This window comes from Tupaia chinensis, unplaced genomic scaffold (assembly GCF_000334495.1).
Source record: "Tupaia chinensis unplaced genomic scaffold, TupChi_1.0 Scaffold149964_1, whole genome shotgun sequence".
Taxonomy (NCBI): domain Eukaryota; kingdom Metazoa; phylum Chordata; class Mammalia; order Scandentia; family Tupaiidae; genus Tupaia; species Tupaia belangeri.
This window is the reverse complement of record NW_006209805.1, coordinates 460,660-461,953: the sequence shown is the minus strand read 5'-3', so window position 1 is coordinate 461,953 and position 1,294 is coordinate 460,660. Positions and strand designations below refer to the sequence as shown.

General features: G+C 68.9%; 1 protein-coding gene across 1 annotated transcript in view; it reads left to right on the top strand.

The window, feature by feature from the left end:
• MED16 (mediator complex subunit 16) overlaps window positions 1-1,294 on the top strand; it is a 47,298-nt gene that overhangs the window by 10,212 nt on the left and 35,792 nt on the right. Inside the window, exons 3-4 of the mRNA XM_014585478.2 lie at window positions 441-548; window positions 683-852. Of these exons, the coding sequence (XP_014440964.2) occupies window positions 441-548; window positions 683-852 (278 nt within the window). The remainder of the gene's footprint in view (window positions 1-440; window positions 549-682; window positions 853-1,294) is intronic.

Sequence of the window (1,294 nt, the reverse complement as noted above, 5' to 3'; positions counted from 1 at the left end):
GGCCCTGTACCCCCTGCCTAGTACCCCCCCCAGGCCCCATCCATTATATAGGCCCCGCCCCCTGCACAGGCCCGCCCCCCTCGGGTATTGAGCACCTGGCCTCACAGGGCCCAGCGAAGAGGTGAGGCGTCAGGAGACCCTGGTGTCGGCGGGCTCTGGGACCCCGGAGGCCTTGGGACATTCCTGGCCCTGCCTCCACACCATCACCCTGCGGGCCTCGGTAGGCCTTGAGGAGGCGCCAGGCCAGTCTGCCCTGCTGTGGGAGAGACAAGGGCTTCTTAGATGAGGCGAGCAAAGCGCAGATGACAGGGTTACCTGCCCCCTCTGCTGCGAGAGGCCCCGTTAGCACTTGCGGTCACCTTCCGCCTGGCCTGTCTGTGTCTGTTACACACGGTCCGTGGGGTGGGACCACCCTCCCTCCTGACCCCGGCCACCCGCAGACCTGACCCGGCTGATCCACATCCTGGACACGGAGCACCCGTGGGACGTGCACTCCTTCCCCTCGGAGCACAGCGAGGCCATCACCTGCCTGGAGTGGGACCAGTCGGGTAAGGGGCCGGGCGGTGGCCACGCCGGGTGGCCTGGGCCGCACCTGCTCCCTGCGGGGCCTCCTGGGGCTTGGCGCCCTGCCCCTGCTGGCTCTGGGCTGGCAGGGGTGTGACGCCCGGCCTCATGCCTGCAGGCTCCCGGCTGCTGTCGGCTGACGGCAATGGTCAGATCAAGTGCTGGAGCATGGCGGACCACCTGGCCAACCGCTGGGAGAGCCTGGTGGGCAGCTCGGTGGAGGGCGACCCCATCGTGGCCCTGTCCTGGCTGCACAACGGCGTGAAGCTGGCGCTGCACGTGGAGAAGGTGGGTCCCTGTGGAGGGGCAGCACCACCCTCCCGGCCCCTGCCCGCCTGGCTGCTCTCGCTGGGCCGGAGGGAGATGGGGCCCACTCGCTGGACCGCAGTGCTCAGGGCCCCAACTTCCCGGGTGTGGGGAGACCTGCAGACACGGAACGTGGCGCCGTGGGCAGGGGCCAGGTCTAACCATGAACCCCTGCTCCCTGCAAGCGGGGGCCTGCGGCAGTGTCCCACGTCTGTGCGGTGGTGTTTTGGCTGGGATAATGGCAGGCAGTCATGGTTCTCCACCTGTGGCCTCGCGCCGGCACTCAGACTTCCAGGCGTGGGGACGTCTGCTGTCTTGGTTTGGCCTCAAAGGGCCCTAGCTGCAGCGAGGCTGCTGGGAGTTGGCACTCGCCGTCCTGGGCCCTGCCTAGGGTCTGAGACGGCCCCTGCCCAGTCCTGGGAGG